Source organism: Nicotiana tomentosiformis, chromosome 8 (assembly GCF_000390325.3).
Source record: "Nicotiana tomentosiformis chromosome 8, ASM39032v3, whole genome shotgun sequence".
NCBI lineage: Eukaryota > Viridiplantae > Streptophyta > Magnoliopsida > Solanales > Solanaceae > Nicotiana > Nicotiana tomentosiformis.
In genome coordinates this window covers 28,172,305-28,191,721 of record NC_090819.1, presented here as the reverse complement: position 1 = coordinate 28,191,721, position 19,417 = coordinate 28,172,305, and the positions used below count along the sequence as shown (strand labels likewise).

Sequence of the window (19,417 nt, the reverse complement as noted above, 5' to 3'; positions counted from 1 at the left end):
ATTTTGGAGTCGGTCCCAGTGGCCATCAGTAGATTGCTCGGGTTGACTATCAGTGTGGAGACTTGAGGTATAGCTGCTCGGTGTTCACAGCCCTGAAGTCCCCTCCTACATTATCTCTGCTGTGTATTTATCTTTCAGACAGCTTTACTTTATTCAGAGCTTTATCTATAGAATTGTAGTAGCTCATGCACTTGTGACACCAGATTTGGGATTGTATCGGATATTTCAGTTGTTATGATTTTCCGCACTTTACTCCAGATTTATTTCAGTTATTTTGTTTTCTTTATTATTATTTAATCTGAACTGTTAAAAATGGATAAACTATTCTAACGTTGGCTTGCCTAGCAAGTGAAATGTTAGGCGCCATCACGATCTCGAGGGTTGGATTTCTGGGTCGTGACAAATATTTTAAAGAGTTAGAATTTTTATACATTCAAGTTAGGTTAGTTAAGAAATAACTTAAGTGCTAATACTTCTTTGTTTCGGCTTTTCGTTTGGAAATTCTCCATGCGCTATCTATGTGGTAATTATATTATTTATTATTGGAACGAAATGAAGAAATTGCAATTAATTAAGTATTAGAGCGCTATCATATGCAAATTTGAAATAAATTAAATTAATTTATATATTTTAGGGGTTTTTTGTCTTACAATAGTTTAATGTACCTATTAATATTGAAACCACCCAAGTAAAATATATAAATAAACTATTTAGATAATCTTTGGGAGAATATAACTTAGTAAGTAGTATAAATAAAATAAATATATCAACTTCTAGTTTTTTTTTGTTTGTGTAAATGCCATTTGCGCATCATAGATGGATGTATAATAGGAATCATCCTAATTGTGTGAGGTTAAGGGATGAATTTAAAGAAAGGGTTGCTAGATTTATTGCTAAGGCAAGGACATGTGATGATTTTCGCATTGAAGGAACGATTAGGTGCCCTTGTGTGAAATGCAAGTGTGTTAAGTTATTTGGAGAAGATGTTGTTACATGTCATCTTTTTAAAAAGGGATTTATGAAAAATTATTATGTGTGGACTACTCATGGGGAGAATCTTGGTAGTGTAAATGATGTTGATTTTCATAATTCTTTTGGTAGTGATGAGGGTAGTCCCGTAGTGGAGGATAATGTAAAAATTCTAGATTCAATGACATGATGAGGGATGCCTTTGAGATGTTCCCGAGGGCTCAATCTGAACCAAATGATGAGGCAAAGAAGTTCTTCAAAGAGTTAGAGGAAGCTAGTTGTCCGTTGTATGAAGGCTCAATGCCTTCTAAGTTGTTTGTTGCTGTTCGATTACTTCATATTAAGTCGGATAATTCTATTTCTCAATCGGGCATGAATTCTATCATTGGGCTTATGAATGAACTTAATTCGAGTAACATTGACCTACCCAAAGATTTCTACACGGCAAAAAAAATGGTTTTCAAGTTCGGTCTTTCATCGGAGAGGATTCATTGTTGTAAGAATGGTTGCATGTTATTCTATAAGGATGATGCATCTCTAGAGAGTGATTAAGATATTTGTGTGTTTTATGACTTGTTCAGTACTTATATGTTATGTGATTCATTGTAATATGTAATAAAATTGCTTTATATTATTAATGACATCTTCATTTTTTTATGTTTATATTATTATATTTATTATGTATACTTTATGTTTATATTTGTTATGTTAAATTTTTTTACATGTAAATATTTTATACTCATTACACAGATGGATTCTCGTGGTAAAGAAATAAAACAATCTAAGAAGAAAAAACACACTTTACCTAGACCAAAACAACTTCCTCCACCTATACCAAATATGAGCCCTCCTCCTATGCCTCCTCGTTCTTCCATGTCAGCTTCATAGTCATCTGACTTTTTCAAAGTCCATCCCCCGTCTAGATCATTTCAGTATTACTCCATGCCTTCTCATAGTGGCTCAGCTTTGACCTCCATTGATTTTATACTCGCACCTAATTTCCCAACTTTTTCCCCGCGTGATCTTGCTAGTCAGTTCAGCGGCTCACCCCCGATTGCATCCCCGAACCATCATAGTAGCCAGCATGGTGGTTCATCTTTTGTGCCTCATACATCTCCCACTCAATTATCATCTCCATCATCCACTCCAAGTATATCTAACTTGGATATTGGAGGCTCTCACACAACTGCATCCCCATATACTAGTACTTCTACAGTTACTGGTACCCTGAGACAGTGTACTGGAGGGACTGTACGGTACGATCATCTTCATCGGTTGATTACCGTTACCCATGGCGACGGGTGAGTTTTCCTTCAATTTCCTTTTAAAATCTTTCAATAAAATTTTGCATATAATGAATTTAATGATATTTTTATATGTTAAATTAAATGCAGGTTTTTGCCATCCTTTCAGGCCGCGCATATAGTGATGGAATCTATGAAGCCATTTTTTCATGATCCGTTGAATTCATGGAGACAAATACCGTACCAGATCAGAATGAATATGTGACAAAAATTTAAGGTAAGAATAAATTAATTTTTATTAATAATTATCCTCATTTGTCTAACATTATTTATTCAATTTTTCATGTTAGGTGCGTATGGCAGCCTGCACATGAAATTCTGGTGAATGAGACCTCTGAGAAGAGAGCACAGAAGCGGAAAACAGATTCACATCATGTTGCTAGGAGAGGTGGCACCAGGCCTGATTGGATACGTGTAGATTTCTGGAATCAGCTCTTGGAGAAGTGGAACACCCCTGAGTGGAAGAAGAAGAGTAAACATGCAAAGTTAAACAGAGCTTCTACCAAGGGTGGAGCGTTGCATACTGGAGATTTTATTAGTTTTGCAGCCCATCGTTTGAGAATGGTAATTTCATTATAAAATATTCTTAGTTTTACAAAAATGCATATTGAACATATATATCTCTAATTACTTCTTAATTTTCAGGAAAAGGAACATTTGGAGATGTGACTTATGCCGAGGTCTTTGCGGTGACCCACAAGAAGAAGAAGAAGAAGAAGAAGAAGAAGAAGAAGAAGAAGAATGACGGTACAAGAGAAGGATGGGTCAAACCGCGTGCTTCAGAGACATTTGTATGATCCCAACACCAACACTATATTATTTTCCCCTCTTGGTTTATTTTATTTATATAACGTGTATTATTTTTATTTCAGGATAATTATCATATTGATCTTGATGCATGGCGACAAACTCAGCCTGAAGGAACTCAATCGACCCCGGAGGATATGACTGCAATTTGGACACATGCGGCTGGTGGCATGAATAAAGGTATAAATATTATGTATATCTATTTTGGTATTAGTTTGAAAGTTGCGTGTTTGTTTTCTTACTTCTTTTACTTTCTTTTCTTTATTTCTTGTGAAAATAATAAATAAAGGTCGAGTCTACGGGATTAGAGTACAGCCATCCTCCAGTCGTCCACCAGCAGCATTATTCAGTGGGACATCAGTCTCCCAAGAAGACATGGAAGCTATGTGTCAAAAAGTGGATAAAATGTCGCAAGAATTTCAAGCAACTCAGGCTTTGATCCAAAAATTATTAAAACAGAAAAGCAAGAAAGGTTGTCAAGTTGTAATGGAGTCCGAGTCTGAGTCTGAGTCTGAGGAGGAGACTGAGTCTGACTAGGCTATTTGAATGTATTAGAGTTGAAGTTAGAGACATGTTTAATTTATGTTGTTTGATAGTTGGTTGTTTGATTAGTTGGTTGAATTGTTATAAATATTACTGTTCGTTTTGTAGTAAATATTAGATTTGGATTGTTATACTAGGTGTTTGGTTGGTTGTTAGGTGGTTGATTGGCTATTTTATTTGGCAAGTAGTCTAATTAAAAATACAGCAGAATCCTGCTAAAAACTGCCTAGATTTGTGACTGAATCAGTCGCAAATTTCACTAGAAACTACCCAGATTTGTGATTGATTCAGTTGCAAATTGAGAATTTCTAAAAAATTTAATTAACATTTGCGACAGATTCAGTCGCAAATTGAAAATTTTTGAATTTAATTTTCCGACGGAATCAGTCAAAACTTTTAATTTTTATTTAATTTTTTAATTCTGGTCAGCGACTGAATCAGTCACAAATGGCTTAAATTCAAATGTTCCCGTATTTTTCAATTTGTGACTGAATCTGTCGCAAATTTTTGACTGATTCTGTCACAAATATATTGCGACCATGTGTTTTCCAACCAGCATATTTCAGTCAAAAATCCATCGGAAAAATACGATTTCCGACCGATTTTCGACTGATTTGACGGTCACAAATTTGTTGTTTTTTAGTAGTGATCCACCAGCTCCTCCTCATAGGCTAAATTCTCATCAAGCTGAACCATGCTGAAGTCCAAAACATGCGAGTTGCCCTCATGGTACTTCCGAAGCATGGAAACGTGGAATATTGGATGTATTCTCGATAGGCTGGGTGGTCATACAAGTCTATAGGCCACCTTACCAACTCTCTCAAGGATCTCAAACGAACCAATATACATAGGGCTCAACTTTCCCTTCTTCCCGAACCTCATATAAGCTACATCCGAACCTTTATGTCCGCATAACTCTTCTATCTAGACTTGGTTGTACGAAGATGTTCCTGAATCACCTTAACCTTCTACATAGCATCACAGACCAAATCAGTGCCCAACAACCTAGCCTCTCCGGGATCAAACAAACCAATCGGCGAACGTCATCGCCTCCCATATAAAGCCTCATACGGCTCCATCTGAATACTCGATTGGTAACTGTTGTTATAGGAAAACTCCGCAAGAGGTAAGAATTGGTCCCATCAATATCTGAAATCCATAACACAAGCACGTAACATATCCTCCAAGATCTGAATAGTGCGCTCGGACTATTCGTCCATCTGAGAATGAAACTATGTGCTCAGTTCAACCCGTGTGCCCAACTCACACTACACGGCTCTCCAAAAATGCGATATGAATTGCGTGCTTCGGTCAGAAATGATAGAAATAGGCATGCCATATAGGTGAATAATCTTCTGAATATAAATCTGAGACAACCTCTCTGAAGAATAGGAAGTCGCTGCCCGAATAAAGTGTGTGGACTTAGTCAACCGGTCCACAATAACTGAGACTCCGTCATATTTCTTCAAGGTCCGTGGCAAGCCTACCACAAAATTCATAGTGATGCGCTCCCACTTCCACTCCGGTATCTCCAATCTCTGAATCAATCCACCCGATTTCCGATGTTAATACTTCACATGTTGATAATTCAAACACCTACATACATAAGCAACGGTATTTTTATTCATTCTCCGCCACCAATAGTGTTGTTTCAAGTGACGGTACATCTTCAAGACACCTGAGTGAATGGAATAGTGCGAACTATGAGCCTCCTCAAGAGTCAACTCTCTCACCCATCAACATTTGGAACAAAAATCCGGCCTTGAAGCTGCATAACACCATCATCACCAATCACAACCTCCTTGGCACCACCCTGCTGCATCGTATGCTTCAACACCAACAAGTGAGGATCATCAAACTAGCGAGCCTTGATACGCTCCAACAACGAAGACTGGGCCACAATACAAGCAAGAACCCGACTGGGCTCCGAAATGTCCAACTTCACAAACGGGTTGGCTAAAGCTTGAACAACCATGGCTAGTGGCCTCTCTGCTACCGATAAATATGACAAACTACCCATACTCTCTGCCTTCCTACTCAATGCATTGGCTACTACATTGGCCTTACCCGGGTGATATAATATGGTGATATCGTAGTATTTCAATAACTCTAGCCATCTCCGCTGTCGCAAATTAAGATCTTTCTACTTGAAAATGTGCTAGAGACTTTGATGGTCGGTATAGACCTCACAATGAACGACGTACAAATAGTGCCTCCAAATCTGCAGCGCGTGAACAACGGTTGCCAACTCTAAGTCATAAACAAATGACTTCTTCTCATGAACCTTCAACTGCCAAGACGCATAGGAAATCACCCTACCATCCTGCATCAATACAGTGCCAAGCCCAATATGCGATGCATCACAATACATGGTGTAAGATCCCGAATATGTAGGCAACACCAACACTGGGGATGTAGTCAAAGGCAGTATTGAGCTTCTAAAAGCTCAACTCACACTCATCGGACCACCAGAAAAGGGCACCATTATGGGTCAACTTGGTCAATGGGACTGAGATAGATGAAAACCCCTCCACGAACCGACAATAATAACCCGCCAAACCCAAGAAGCTCTGAATCTCTATAGCTAAAGTAGGTCTAGGCCAGTTCTGAACTGCCTCAATCTTCTTAGGATCCACTTTAATACCCCCGAAAGATACAATATGGCCCAAAAAGGCAACCAAGTCCAACCAAAATTTACACTTTGAAAACTTGGCATATAACTGACTATCTCTCAGAGTCTAAAGTACGATCGGAATATGCTGCTCATGCTTCCCTCGACTGCGGGAGTAAACCAATATCATCTGAAGACGATCACAAAAGAATCCAAATAAGGCTTGAACACCCGGTTCATCAAATCCATAAATGTTGCTGGGGCGTTTGTCAAGCCAATGACATCACTAAGAACTCATAGTGACCATACCGAGTCCAAAAAGCTGTCTTAGGTACATCCAATTCCCTAATCTTCAACTGATGGTAGCCAAATCTCAAATCAATCTTCAAAAACACCTTGGCACCCTGAAGCTGATCAAACAATTCATCAATCCTCGACAAAGGATACTTGTTCTTAATAATGATTTTTTTCAACTGTCGGTAATCTATACACATGCTCATCAAACCATCTTTCTTCTTTACAAACAACAGCTGTGCACCCCAAGGCAAGACACTGGGTCTAATGAATCCCTTATCAATCAAATCTTGCAACTACTCCTTTAGTTCCTTAGATTCAGTTGGGGCCATACGGCATGGTGGAATGAAAATGGGCTGTTTCTTGAGCCAAGTCAATACATAAGTTGATATCTATGTCGGGTGGCATCCTCGACAAATCTGTAAGAAACACCTTCGAAAATTCACACACAACTGGTACTAAATCCATGGAAGAAACCGCCGCACTGGGATCACGGATATAGGCCAAATATGCTAGACACCCCTCCTCAACCATACGCCGAGCCTTCACATAAGAAATAACTCTGCTAGTATAATGGCTAGGAGTCTCTCTCCACTCAAATCGAGGTTACCCCGGCATGGATAATGATACACTCTTGGCATGACAGTCCAAAATAGCGTGATAAGGTTACAACCAATCCATGCCCAAGATACCATCAAAGTCCACCATGTCAAGAAGTAGAAAGTCTACCCTAGTTTCCAAGCTCCCGATAGAAACCACACACGAGCGATAAACATAATCTACTACAATAGAATCTCGCACAGGCATAGACACATAGACATGAGCATTCAAAGAATCACGTGGCATAACCAGATATGAAGAAAAATAGGATGACACATAGGAATAGTAGAGCCCGAATCAAATAAAACTGAGGCATCTTTATGACTAATCGGAACAATAACTGTGATGACGGCGTCAGATGACTCTGCCTCAGGTCTAGTTGGACATGCATAAAAATGGGGTTGGGCCCCACCACTCTGACCTCCACCTCTCAAACGACCTCTAGCTAGTTGGCCTCCACCTCTAATGGCCTAACCTCTACCTCTAGCAACCTGATACCCTGATAAGTGGGGATTTTGACCGATTATTTGCTCTCTTTTACTTGTGATTTAGCTCAAAAATGCTTAAAGGAATTCCTTGAAACTAACAAAATGTGCTTACTTGCAGAAATATTGGGACACGAGCCAAAGAAGTCAAAATCAACTCATAAAGGAGTCAAAATGAACAAGAACCAAAACACGATAAAAAGGCAAGCAGTGCGGACCGCACAATTCTAGTGCAGCCGTAGAGGGAAGATTCAGAGAGTAATGTTTGGGCCAGCTAAAGGCATGCGGACCACACCGAAATTATGCTGCTGCAGGAGGCCAAGTGCGGCCGTATTCATTATTATGCGGTCGGCTAGGTTGAAGAATCAGAGAGCTGTGTCAAGTCCAAAAAAGAAGGGGAGTGCGGACCGTAGCTGTTTTGTGCGACCGCATAATTATAAGTGCAGTCGCACCCATTTTTATGCGGACCACAGAAGCCCCCAAGTTCCAAGCCCAAGTTACCAAGAATGTGGACCGCACGATAATTATGCGGCCATAGTAGCTCATTGTGCGAACCGCACCAGAATTATGCGGCCGCACAACCTTCGTAGGGACATTTTTGTTAGATATTTTCAGCTTAGTATAAATAGAACTTTTTGTCATTTTTAGGTTAAGTTGAGTTTTCAGAAGTGCACATGCGCCTTGTTCTTTACTGTATTGAGTAATTTTGTACTATATTAACTTCTTAACATTAGATTTTCTTTGTCTAATCAATTATTATGCATTCTATCGTAATTGCTTCTTGTATTTCTTTATTTTTCATGAGTAGCTAAATCTTTAGCTAGGGTTGTGACCCAACCCTAGTATGGGTATTTGATGGGTGTTTAATTTAGGGCTTATTTTTGATTGGGTTAGTGATATTTAGCCTTGTTCATGATTGAACCCTCGAATCAATGATTGCAAACATTGATTCATACTTATTTGACTTAGCCTCTACTTGAGAAAGAGAGACTAAGTCTAGGAAAACTTGGCTAACAAGAAATTGGGGTGAACTCAAGAAATTGATAGCCCCAATTAAAGCGTTAAACCTAGAGATAGTAATGCCCGACTTGAGCTAATATTACTTGTATTGTGCAAATACCCAATTGGGCTTGAGAAAGCCAAATTGGGCAAAATCACTCAAACTACCGAGAGGTATAGAGTGAGTACCCGGATGTGATTGCTACATCACGACCTCAACTAATCAAATTTTTCCTGGAGTTTACAACCCATTAGATAACTACCTAGGTAGAAGTCACGATCCTAGTCCCTTTTAATCATTTGAAAAACTCAAAACCAAAAATATTGTCCTTAGTTTTATACTTGCAAATAATTGAGTAAAGTAGAAGTAGAATACCAATCAAGTTTGTGGAAGTATAATTGGAGTCAAAACTTGTAATTAACTTAGATATACACCTAATCCCATATTCTAACTTTCTGTGGATTCGATCTCGACCTTCGTTGGGTTTATTATTGCATCGATCGCCTCACTACTAAATTGTGGTGTGGGCTTGGCCGAGATAAATTTTTGGCGCCGTTGCTAGAGAGTTAAACGGATTTAGCTATATATCTAGGTATTGTGTGTTTTGTCTTTCTTTCCTTCCGAGTCACTAATTTTGTTTGTGAATTGCTTCTAGGTTCAAAATGGCCCTTAACAACGAGCCCCTCGAAAATTTACCATTGGGGGAAGAGGTAGATGATGATCAACTGGATGAGGTTCATCCCGAGCCTCAAGTAAACAGGCGAAGCTGACCGCTTAATGATAATGTCCCAAACCCTCCCCCACCTCCACTAAGAGTAGCGCACCGGGTGTTGCCGAACGAGGGCTATGCAAGTGCAATAGTCCCGCCCCAGATTAGGGCGGGCAACTTCCAAATAACCAACGTGATGCTTACACTGCTTGAGAAGCGGGGTTTCTTCACCGGAGCTCCACATCAAAATGCCTACAAGCATCTCAAGGGTTTCGTCGATACTTGTTGGGGGAGCAAGCAAACAAATGTCTCCGAGGATGCACTGCGGTTAAGGTTGTTTCCCTTTTCTCTACGGGGAAAGGCTTTGGACTGGTTAGAGAGATTGCCCAATCATTCCATCCACACTTAGGATGAGTTGGCCGAGAAGTTCATTGCCAAATTCTTCTATCTGGGGCATATGGCTACACTAAGGGATGCAATTCTAGCTTTCAAACAAGAGCCCAATGAGCCATTACACAAGATTTGGGAAAGATATCGTACCATGGTCAAAGAATGCTCGAACAATGATATGACTGAGGCCATGATCCAATAGACCTTCTACAGGGGGATCAACAGAATGAATCAGTGTGTGGTAAATCAACTCGCTGGGGGTAACTTCATGAACACGCCTTATTCTGAAGCTTGTGAAATCTTGGATGAGATGGCGGACACCTCTTCGGCGTGGAAAAGTAGAGCCAATGTTCCTCAGGGTGACCCAAATGTTATTCACCTACACAAGGAGCTACATGATCATGGGCAAGCTATTGCGGAGTTGACAACCACCATGAACCAATTGGCCAAGGCTCATCTTCGACAGATTCAAGGGCCGAAACAGGTGAATGCTATAGAAGGGGTGAACATGATGGTAAACAAGAGACGGCAACGAGGTCAACAAGTACAAAACCATCCGGAATAATTTGAGCAAAGTAATAGTGGATATAATCAAGATGATTCATATGATGAGCAAGATGAAGAGGTTCAATATGTCAACAATTATCAAGGTCAAAGAAGAAATACTCCAAATCAACAACAATGGAGATCACAAGGAAACCAAGGAAATTGGAACAACCAAGGCCACCAAGGAAATTGGAGTGGTGGCAACAACAATAACCAAAGCAATTGGGGTAATCCGGGTAATCAAGTCAATTGGGGAGGAAATAATCAAGGTAATTGGGATAGCAACAATCAAAGCAATTGGGGAGGCAACAATAATCAAGGGGGTTGGAACAATAGCAATCAAGGAAATCGGGGGTTGGTCTTTCAGAGGCCCCCGATGTATCAACAACTAAACAACCTACCTCCATATCCGTCGCAAGGTCCTAGTTCTTCCAATAGTAAAATGGGACGGATTGAAAACATGTTTAAGCAAATGATGGAGAAAAACGCCGACTCTGATGCCCAATTAGCCTCCCACAACACTTCTATCCACAACTTGGAGGTTCAACTTGGCCAAATTTCTCAAGTTTTAAATATTCGCCCAAAGGGGGCACTACATAGTGATACGGTGGTGAACCCGAAAGGTGGGAGTACGGGGCATGCAATGGCCGTGATAACAAGAAGTGGGAGAGGTGGAGTTGTTAGTACCTCAAACCAAATAAGACATATGGGTGATGATGTGTTGGTGCAAGATGATGATGAGCCAAGCAATGATGTTCAAACTAATGCAGAAGCGAGGATTGATATTGATGAAAATGTGGAGGAGACGCAAGAAGAAGTGAACCCGTCTAGGGAGCACGTGATTGACATGACAGAACCGGTAGTGCCAAAGACTAAGGCACCAATGCCAAGGCCTCCTCCTCCATACCCTCAAAGACTTGAAAATCAACAAAATGAGAATCAATTCAAGAAATTCATTGATATGATAAAAAATTTGTCCAAAAATGTGCCATTTGTTGAAGCCTTAGAACAAATGTCGGGATATGCCAAGTTCATGAAGGATTTGGTAACAAAAAAGAGATCAATTAACTATGAAATGATCAAAATGACACATCAAATGAGTGCTATTGTACACTCCATGGCTCCAAAGTTGGAAGACCCCAGTGCTTTCACAATCCCGTGCACTATTGGGAGTGCCGATTTCACCAAAGCTTTATGTGACTTGGGGGCAAGCATTAACTTGATGCCCTATTCTTTGTTCAAAATATTGGGGATTAGGCAACCAAGACCCACATCCATAAGGTTTCAAATGGCGGATCGGGCAATAAAAAATCCATTGAGGATAATTGATGATGTGTTAGTTCGGGTCGACAAGTTCATCCTTCCCGCAGATTTTGTGATACTTGACTGTGAGGTTGACTACGAGGTGCCAATCATTTTAGGGAGACCTTTACTTGCTACAGGGAAGGCCTTAGTTGATGTGGAAGCTGGCAAGCTCACCTTCTAGGTGGGCGATGAAAAAGTGGTGTTCCATGTTTGTAAATCAATGAGGCGGCCAAATAGCAACAAAGTGTGTTCGTTCTTGGATCTTGTGACCGAAGTAATTGTTGATGACACAAGTGATGTGATAAATGTTGAAGATACCTTGAAATCTGTGTTGTTGAATCATGATGAGGATGAGGATGAAGGCTTTGTATATTGTGTCAATGCTTTGCAAGGAATCAGATCATATACTTATGAACCCCGAAAACTTTCTTTGGATCTCAAAAACCGGAAGACTCCACCAACAAAGCCCTCAATCGAGGTGCCTCCCACCTTGGAATTAAAGCCTTTGCCTTCACACCTTAGGTATGAGTTTCTAGGCCCTTGTTCCACTTTACCTGTTATTCTTTCCTCGTGCTTAACTAACGTGCGGGTAGATTCCACCATTGCGGTGCTCCAAAGGAGGAAGAAAGCAATAGGTTGGATATTGGCGGATATTCAGAGTATAAGCCCCGCCTTTTGCATGCACAAAATCATTTTGGAAGAGGATGCCAAACCCTCCATGGAACATAAAAGACGATTGAATGAGGCCATGCAAGAGGTAGTAAAGAAAGAGATCATCAAGTGGTTGGATGCCGGGGTTGTTTACCCCATTTCCGATAGTTCGTGGACCTCGCCAGTGCAATGTGTCCCAAAGAAATGGGGCATAACTGTGATAACAAATGACAAAAATGAATTGATCCCCACAAGAACTGTCACCGGGTGGAGAGTGTGCATGGATTATAGGAAGCTCAACAAAGTTACTCAGAAAGACCATTTTTCGCTTCCATTTCTTAATCAAATGTTAGATAGGCTAGCCGGAAGTGCTTATTATTGCTTCCTTGATGGATATTCCAGGTATAACCAGATTCGTATAGCTCCTGAAGACCAAGATAAGACCACTTTCACTTGTCCCTATGGCACTTTCGCATTCTCGCGGATGCCATTCGGGTTATGCAATGCACCGGAAACTTTTCAACGGTGCATGATGGCCATCTTCACCGATATGGTGGAGGACTTTCTCGAGGTTTTCATGGATGATTTTTCTATCGTGGGGAATTCTTTTGAAGAGTACTTGGATAACATGAATAATGTATTAGCATGTTGTGAGGAAACTAACATGGTGTTGAATTAGGAGAAGTGTCACTTTATGGTCGAGGAGGGCATTGTCCTCGGTCACAAGATTTCCAAGAATGGTATTGAGGTTGATAAAGAAACAATTGAAGTGATATCAAAACTCCCTCCCCTACTTCCGTGAAGGGAGTGAGGAGCTTTCTAGGTCATGAGGGGTTTTACCGCCGATTCATCAAGGACATTTCTAAGGTGGTAAACCCCTTGTGCAAACTCTTAGAGAAAGATGCCAAGTTTCTTTTCAATGAAGATTGTATAAAAGCATTTGAACTACTCAAGTATAAGTTAACTACCACTCCTATTATCACCACGCCAAATTTGAGCTTACCATTTGAGCTCATGTGTGATGCAAGTGATATGGCGGTTGGAGCAGTATTGGGGCAACGAATTAACAAGACCTTTCATCCGGTCTACAATGCTAGCAAGACCATGAACGAGGCCCAAGTCAACTATACGGTGACCAAGAAAGAATTCCTAGCCATTGTCTTTGCAATGGAGAAGTTCCGCCTGTACCTAATGGGTATAAAGGTGATTGGTCACACCGACCATGCGGCACTTCGTTATTTGATGAGCAAAAAAGACTCTAAAGCAAGGTTGATGCGGTGGGTACTTCTATTGCAAGAGTTTGATCTAGATATTCAAGACCGCAAGGGTAGTGAGAATCAAGTGGCGGACCACTTGTCCCGATTGGAAGAGGAGGGGAGGCCACATGATGGCCTTGATATCAATGATTCATTTCCTGACGAACAACTCCTTTCCATTTCTATGACTGGGATGCCATGGTTTTCCAATGTGGCTAACTATCTTGTGAGTGGCATTGTTCAAAATGAGCTCTCTTCAAACCAAAGGAAGAAGCTCAAATGGGACTGCCTGGACTACTATTGGGATAAGCCATATCTCTTCAAAATCTGTACCGATGGTGTTATCCGAAGATGTGTACTAGAAAAAGAACAATTGGGTATTCTTGAAGCTTGCCACTCTTTGCCATATGGTTGTCACTATGGTGGAGCGAGAACTGCTACAAAGGTGCTAAGCTATGGATTCTATTGGCCTACCCTTTACAAGGATGCTAGCGATCTCGTTAAGCGTTGTGATGAATGCCAAAGGGACGGTGAGATCTCCAAGAAAAATGAGATGCCTCTCACCACCATCCTAGATATTGATATTTTTGATGTATGGGGCATTGATTTTATGGGTCCGTTTGTGAGCTCATGTGGGAACACCTATATATTGGTAGTTATGGATTACGTGTCCAAATAGGTTGAAGTTGTGGCTTTGCCCAACAATGAAGCTCGAAGTGTGGTAGCTTTCTTGAAGAAGAACATATTCAGAAGGTTTGGTACTCCAAGGGCCATCATTAGTGATGGGGGATCACACTTTTGCAACAAAGCTTTTGATACTTTACTCTCCAAGTATGGTGTCACTCACAAAGTGTCGACCCCCGATCATCCTCAAGCAAGTGGACAGGTTGAAGTCTCCAACCAGGAGATCAAGAGTATTTTGTCAAAGACTGTGAATGCCAACCGGACTTATTGGTCGAAGAAACTTGACGATGCTCTTTGGGCTTATAGAACAGCTTAAAAACACCAATTGGTATATCTCTATATCGGTTAGTGTTTGGGAAAGCTTGTCACCTTCCGGTGGAACTTGAACAGAGGCTATGTGGGCATGGAATAAGCTTAACCTTGAGTGGGATGTAGCTGCAAATCTTAGGGTGGAGCAATTGAATGAACTTGATGAGTTCTGGTTCCATGCATACTCCAGTTCGTCCTTGTATAAGGAAAAGATGAAGTACCTCCATGAAAAGAACATCCACAACAAGTAATTCAAAGGGGGTGATCTTGTGCTATTGTTCAACTCCCGGTTACGGATGTTTCTGGGCAAGTTAAAGTCAAAATGGAGTGGGCCATTTGAAGTGGTGAATCTAACCCCCTTTGGTACTCTAGATTTGAAAAATAAAAATGATGAGGTGTTTAGAGTCAACAGGCACCAGGTTAAACATTATCTTGGCAAGGTTGATGATGGCCACGTTGTGGCATTGCTCCATTTCAAGTGATTGGTGGTAACATGCGTCATGCCGCGACGTTAAATCAGGCGCTTTTTGGGACCCATATCATTTCTTTCTTTTATTTTTCTTCTTTAGATTAGATAGGCTTTGTTGTGTGCTAACTAGTTTCGAAGTGTATGCAGGAATGGGTGTGCATGGCAGGGACTGTGCAAGAAAATTTGGCTAAGTGTCAAAATGCATGGTCTCTGAAGTTTGGCCTGTCAAAAATGCTGAACCCGCACATATTTTTGTGCGGTCCGCACTAATGCTACGACCACACTCACTTTTGTGCAGTCCGCAATGAGACTTCTCAAAGGCAGGCTAGGAGTGCGGTATGCATCAAAATTATACGGCCGCACTCAGGTAAAAATCTGGGGGCCATGGGTAAAAGTATAAATAAGTCTTCTCTCATCATTTTGCACTTTTCGATCTTTTGAGCCCTGAAGCTAGACTAGCACAGTAAATTTCCCCATTGCTCTCAAATTTTCCCTCATTTCATCACCTCCATCTTCATAACTGGTATGTTAATTCCATCTATAGATTTTTCATCTTTTGTTTTGTTTTGTTCTTTGATTTAGGGTTAATTACCTGTCTAAAATGCAAATAGTTAGTCTTTATGAACAGATTGCATGAACCCTGTGTTAATTGGGGTATGGGTAAGTAGCTATCCATGTTTAATTGTGTAAACCATGTCTAGATTATGAACAGATTGCATGACCCCTAAAAAGTGCCCGTGAATTTTGAATTATATGGCCGCACTCATTTTTTTTGTGGTCCGCACTAGAGGTTATGCGGCCGCACACACTTTTGTGCGGTCTGTAGCTCTTTAAGTTAGGAAAATTGTGTGCTTGAATTGTGCGGCCGCACTCAAAATTGTGTGGTCTGCAATGGACTTGTGCGGCCGCACTCATTTTTGTGCGGTCCACACTGATGAAACATCAGAGACCCCAGTAGTCTAAACCTGGAGCTGTGCGGCCGCACTCAAAATTGTGTGGTCCACAATTTTTGTTATGCAGCCGCACTCACTTTTGTGCGTTCCGTACTGCCCCTTTTGAGATAGCTTTACTGCAATTGTTATACATGCACCTGTGGTTTACAAATCTAACTGACTCTTATTCTTATGCATTGCAGACAATGGTTCGCTCATGTGGTAGAGGAGATGTATCGCAAGGGAGGGTAGAACTTTCCCAAGGCCGAGGTCGAGGTAAAAGCAACCTACCTCTAGCACTTCAAAGGGATATAAGTAAGAAGGTTACAGTCAACAGACCTCCCGAACCCTCGGAAACCAGTGAGTATGTCCCATCTGGGGAAGCTTCTGAGGGTAACTCCGTGCAATCACAGCCGGAAGCCCAATCACAACAATTTCCTGGTAGATTCCACCTAGTAGATAAGTCATCTTCTTCTGCCAGTTCGTCTGAAGGTTCAGAAGAGGGTAGTCAAGATTCTGAGCCCTCTTCCTCACACGCTCTAGCTGACCCAATTAATATAGACGATGATGATGATGTCCCAGACGATGGGAGAGGGGGTGATACTGCAGTGAGAGGTTTGGAGATATCTAAGAGACCAGAGGTATGGGAGGATAGATTTGTCCGTGCTGCCACCTTTGAAAAGTTTAGGGAATAGTGGCCACAGAGGTCGCTCGCTCTTGAGCGACAATTTCTGATGAAAGATTTGAGCAAGCACGACCACAATGTCCTTAGGCAATTCCAGGAGAGGAAAGGATGGAAATGGTTCACCACCAGCGTCCTAGATGCAAATGAGTACTTGGTTAAGGAATTCTACGCAAATGTTTCTCACATCAAAAAAGGAACTAAGGTGACAAAAGTACGGAATCTGAAAATCCGCTTTGACGCATGTGCACTGAACAAGTATATGGGGTTTGAGGAAGTGGAGGCAGTCCAATACCTGGAGAAACTGGCTATGGGTGATGCAGCTCGCCCATTGCTAGCTAAGATTCTGGAAATTCGAGGGTCAGCACCTCAGTGGCTCACAGCGGGAGTTGCAGTAGTCCGAGCCACCCTAAACTTTGAAGCAAAAGTGTGGAAAACGTTCGTGTGTAGCCGCATTGACCCATGCCTCAATGAAAACATGCTTTCACTTCCACGTGCAGTCTTGGTGGCTTCAATTATGGCGGGGTATCTAATAAATGTTGGTGCCATCCACCAACATCACTTTAGTTGTCCATAAGGGTGAAAGATCCTATCCGTACCCGAACTTCCTTATAGAATATTTCAAGGATCAAGGGGTGGAGTAGAAGCATTTTGATACAGAAGTGAAGGCCAAGAAGCCTTTTTCATGGTACCAGCTTCATGGAGCTGACAACTCGAAATTCAAGGGTAAAGCTACTACCTCCACTGGCCAGTCTAAGGAGCCAGCGGTAGTGGTTACTGATTCAGCTGCCGAGCCTTCCACCGCAGCCGGTACTTCTACCAGGACAACATCCATGCGACCCTCATCTTCCAGACCACCTGCTTCTGCTAGACTATTAGTGCTGGCTTCATCTGCATATCCTCAGACTGTGCTGCGAGTCTCCCAAACATTGGCGAGTCTCAGCAACTAGATGCAGGCAGCTACAACAAAGCTGATTGATATATCCAATGTTGTTGCAGCATAGTCCTCAGCCCTAGCAGAGCCACAGGTACCTCCGTTAGTGGAGGAAATATTGAAGAAGATTTTGGAGAATCAAAAGACCATTGTTAATACTCTGGTGATGCATGGGAAGGTCATTACGGATTTGGGCAAACAAGTCAAGAAGATGCGTAGATCCCATACATCAAAGAAGTCGGTAGAGAAGCTGAGCAAAAAGGTTGAAAGGATTGCATCTATCGGAGATCTTCCATTGGACTTCCTTATAGAGCAGACAGTCCCAGCAGCACAGGAAGCACCAGTAGAGGCACCAGAGGAAGCAGGCGGCCAATCTGAGGAGCCAGTTATGACTTCACACACTGCGGAAGAGATGATACAAATGCTCAGCAACCCTGTTATCCCTCAGCCAGGAGATGATGACATACAGTTGGAGGAGATAGAGGGTGTTGATGATCCCATACAGACTGAGACCACATTGGGAGTTCTCTTAAGTCTCTACCCTTTCCCTTTCTTATTTTTGTTAAGCATTGAGGACAATACTTATTTTCATTTGGGGGGTGGTCTATTTTGATTATTTGACTTTGACATTTGACATTTGGGTTGTAATAACTCTAATACTATTTTTTCTTTCGTCTTTATTTTCCTTTGGTATGTATATATTCTTCCCATTTGATGTAGATATTCATTTTCCTTATGTATATACTCATTTGACTTCGGTTTGTATATTCATTTATCTCGCTTTCCGTAGTTTATTTCATAGCTTCTTTAGTTTGTTTTTCCTTAGTAGTATAACTTCTTATTTACATTTTGTGTGAATAATAAGTCTTTGGTTTTCTTAATTACACGGTTCTTCCAAAGGTAGATTTTGTATGAACCGGGTAGCTCTTCCCAACGATGTATGGCGTGACAACCTTCTTAAGGGATTGAGTCCATTTTCTTTTATGTTTTGACAAAATATAGTAGTAATGAATAAAAGTGTCTCGTGCATGCTTCACATGATACCAACACATTTACCTCTGACCTTATGGTTAAAAACAAAGTTGTTGGCATAAATAGCTCTAGTTGTGACCTTTAGACTCTTGTGTTGACTCAAACAGTCATCGAGTGGTTCAGTCGAGCCATTTGTGATTCTCAATCTTAGCTAGGGTTGTTGTGGGCCCTCGACTCCGTTCTCTTTAGCAATCCAGCAGTGCGAGAGGTGAGGTATTGAATTGCAAGTCTAAGTTTCCGTGCCAATAGTCTAGAACTTGCCCCGAGTGTTTTTCTAGGCAAAATTCTAAGTGTAGCTTGGCTTGAGAAATGATTTTAGGCTCTCCTTGATCCAATTTGAAATTGAAATCTTCCATAGCCTTCCAATGTGATATCCATATTCAACCCCTTTGAGCTGAAGCCTTTGTCTTTCAATAACCAAGTTACAAGCCTTTATCCGTTCTTAAATGACCCTCTCTTGGCACCCAATCTTTTCTTAGCATTCATGAAAAATAATTGGTAAAAATATAAGTTTGGGGGAGAGACGAGGAGTTTGCAGTGATAAAAGGTACAAAGAAGAGAAAGAAATGAAGAAAAGGGTAGGCAAAAAGAAAAGAAAGAAAGAAACAAAAGAAAGTGAATAAAGTGAAGAGTTGAAGGGAATTCAAAAGAAAATGAGGATAAAAGGCTGAAGTAAATAGAATAGGAGAAGAATGAATGTCATGATCAAGAAAGAGCGACGTTATGTCTCTCTAGTTCCCCCGAGGAAGAAGAAAATGACTCAAAGAGTCGAGAAAGTATGAGCCGAAAAGAGAAAATGGAGTGCTTAAGGAAAGATGAAACCATTCTATTCCAACAAATCCTACCTTGGTCTAAAAGCCTTCATTACATCCCACAAAATCCCTACATGATTTCAAGTTGAGTGA

General features: G+C 41.1%; 1 protein-coding gene across 1 annotated transcript; it reads left to right on the top strand.

Moving 5' to 3' along the window:
* Positions 1 to 1,719: 1,719 nt before the first annotated feature.
* On the top strand, positions 1,720 to 3,617 carry LOC138897239 (uncharacterized). The gene is made up of 7 exons (XM_070183202.1): positions 1,720 to 1,844; positions 1,926 to 2,270; positions 2,364 to 2,453; positions 2,564 to 2,826; positions 2,919 to 3,064; positions 3,146 to 3,260; positions 3,370 to 3,617. Exons 1-7 carry the CDS (start codon positions 1,720 to 1,722, stop codon positions 3,615 to 3,617), a joined length of 1,332 nt encoding a protein of 443 aa, XP_070039303.1.
* The last annotated feature ends 15,800 nt before the right edge of the window (positions 3,618 to 19,417 follow it).